The sequence below is a fragment of the Gymnoscopelus braueri genome, assembly GCF_963280865.1.
Source record: "Gymnoscopelus braueri genome assembly, chromosome: 13".
Taxonomy (NCBI): domain Eukaryota; kingdom Metazoa; phylum Chordata; class Actinopteri; order Myctophiformes; family Myctophidae; genus Gymnoscopelus; species Gymnoscopelus braueri.
The window spans coordinates 11441180-11443679 of NC_137615.1; the positions used below are offsets into that span (position 1 = coordinate 11441180).

The 2500-nt window shown below is 41.9% G+C and overlaps 1 protein-coding gene across 1 annotated transcript in view; it reads right to left on the reverse strand.

Moving 5' to 3' along the window:
* Positions 1 to 2500, reverse strand: part of syt17 (synaptotagmin XVII) — a 27907-nt gene that overhangs the window by 21013 nt on the left and 4394 nt on the right. The window contains exon 3 of the mRNA XM_080446262.1: positions 886 to 903. Within this exon, the coding sequence (XP_080302388.1) occupies positions 886 to 903 (18 nt within the window). The remainder of the gene's footprint in view (positions 1 to 885; positions 904 to 2500) is intronic.

Genomic DNA, 2500 nt, shown 5'->3' on the forward strand with positions numbered 1-2500 from the left:
AGAGAGGCAGTGAAGTGGACAAGACGCTTTTTTGTATTTGTAAAGAAGAGATACATGGACAATTGATTGAATTGAAAATTAATGGACACGATGGAGAGATATCATGCAGTGAATGTTGTGAATGACTGTATGTCGGGACTGGGCAGTTTGACTAGATTTTGGAGGCAAGATGCATGCGATTTTTGGAGGCTAGCTTGATGCGTTAGATCGGCGATTCCCTTAACCGAGGGCCACTAAGATTTTAATGTATCTTATATGGTATATATATGGTATTTTCCTTTAATAATAAATTATTGTCATGGCATTTTCCTAGTACCCCTGGGGGAAACCACACTAAATAATACTGAACCTTATGAAACAGGTGTTGTAAAAGTGCAACATTTAGTGGATGAATGTTGTACTTTAAGTCACTGGTCCTCAACCTTTTCAGGCCGCGACCCCCCCAGATAATCATACCCCCCCCCCCCAATCATGTGGGGATCCCCATATGCAGGTTGAGAACCACTACTTTAAGTGACCCTTTAAGGCTATAATACTGTAGGGTTTACAGGTTGGAGAATAGAGAGATAGATAGTCATTCATGTTTGGCACAGTAGCAGGAGATAGGGAACATTAAACACTCAAATCAAATCATCAAACCCTAAAAACAGATCGAATCGGTAAATCACTGTTTTACTCTTGCGCATCAATAGTATTGTGTATAGGGTAAAACAGTAATCAATATAAATAAATAAGAACTTAGAAGAAGAAGAAAAATAATGGATGTACTCAATGGAATGTCTTAGAAGCATAGTAATAATAGAGTATGTGATTGCATAGCAGAAGATTTGCACATTGATATGACTGACACCACACATAGGTAACAGTAAAAGATTCAGACCGTACCTCATTGATCGGTTCCAACTGTCCTTTTTCACAGGCCAGGCGGAGCAGATGATCATGGGGCAGTAAGGAGCAAGTGGTTGTGGGAGGAAGGAGACAGAAGAGAATAGTTTAGCATTTCAGCTCAATAGTGAATGAAGTGCAGTGGTTATCAACTGGCTTTAATTCCTGAGGAGTCATGAACACCACATACCACACAGCGCTGGGCAATTAAATGAAAACATATAGAAATCGACATTTAGACTGAATGTGTCCCATGCCCTAGCTGTGCGTGATCCGGTGCCTGTGGCCTCATACTATGTTTCGCCTATAGGGCCCCCAGATCACTAATAAGTCCGTCACTGACAAACACAAATTCAGATGAAAGCATCTATGTTTTCTGGATGGTGTATTGGATGGATGTGGCATGACGTGTGTCAAGCCCGTAGAGGCTGTTTCATTACTGCATGGTGGACTTTTCCTACGGTACTCAATAAAGACAATATTGGCAGCAGCAACAGGATATGAGACACACACACACACACACACACACACACACACACACACACACACACACACACACACACACACACACACACACACACACACACAGTTGTTGTGGATGTCTGTGTGCTTTCGTTTTGTAGCCTGTTGACTTTCGTTGTTCCGTTGTTTTACGTCTGTGCTGCTCAAAGTCTTATCAATGTTTGATGGTGATGTTTGATCATGGACATTATTTTATATTGGCGACCATTGGTTAGAATTGGATGCACATCATTGCTAGATTGGCCTCGTTCATGAAGTGATTAGTTGATTGTTGGCAACCAAATAACAGTAACAACAGCAATTAACCACATGAACCCTAGCGTCCCTATTCTGGGCATGTCCATAATAAGCGATTATTCGGTGAAAATAGGCGAGGACAAACATTCGGCCAATCTACAAGCTCACAACATGTCATAATGCGACACATTGCAAGCTTGAAAATCGGCTATTTTCAGCAAGGAGATTTGGTATAGAGCAGTATTCCCAACCGTTTCTGAATCAGGGCCCACCTGACAATCTCGAAAGTGCTCGTGGCCCACCCATCAGACCACTTAACATGGCAGCCAATTAATGCATTCTCACTTGCAATACCATTGCGGCCCACCACAGGTTTCGAATTGCTGGTGTAGAGGGGAAAAAAGGAGGGGACCAAGTATAGAGCCCTGGGAGACGCCCCAAGTATAGAGCCCTGGGAGACGCCGGTCAATGAGTAATGAAGTATGTAGTGCAGGGGTCTACAACAGGGGGTCCTTAGGGTTACTACAGGGGGCTGCCAAATTAATGTTTTACATTAGCCACCCGAACCCTAGCATCCTTATTCTGAGGAGAACTTTCGCCAAAAATAGTCGATCTACAAGCTTGTAGATCTGCTATTTTTGGCAAAGAGGTTTGGTGTAGCCGGAAAAAAAGAGCAGACCAAGTACAGAGTGAAAGGTCAAGTTTACTAAGTATTGATGTTTTAAGTGGTTAAATGTCTGAAAATACTCATGAATCCAACATGCACTGATCATAGTGCTGTCAAACAAGTCTATGAATCTATCTATAAAACCTATGAAAAAGTTTAATATGCAACACAATTGTATAAAATAAGCAG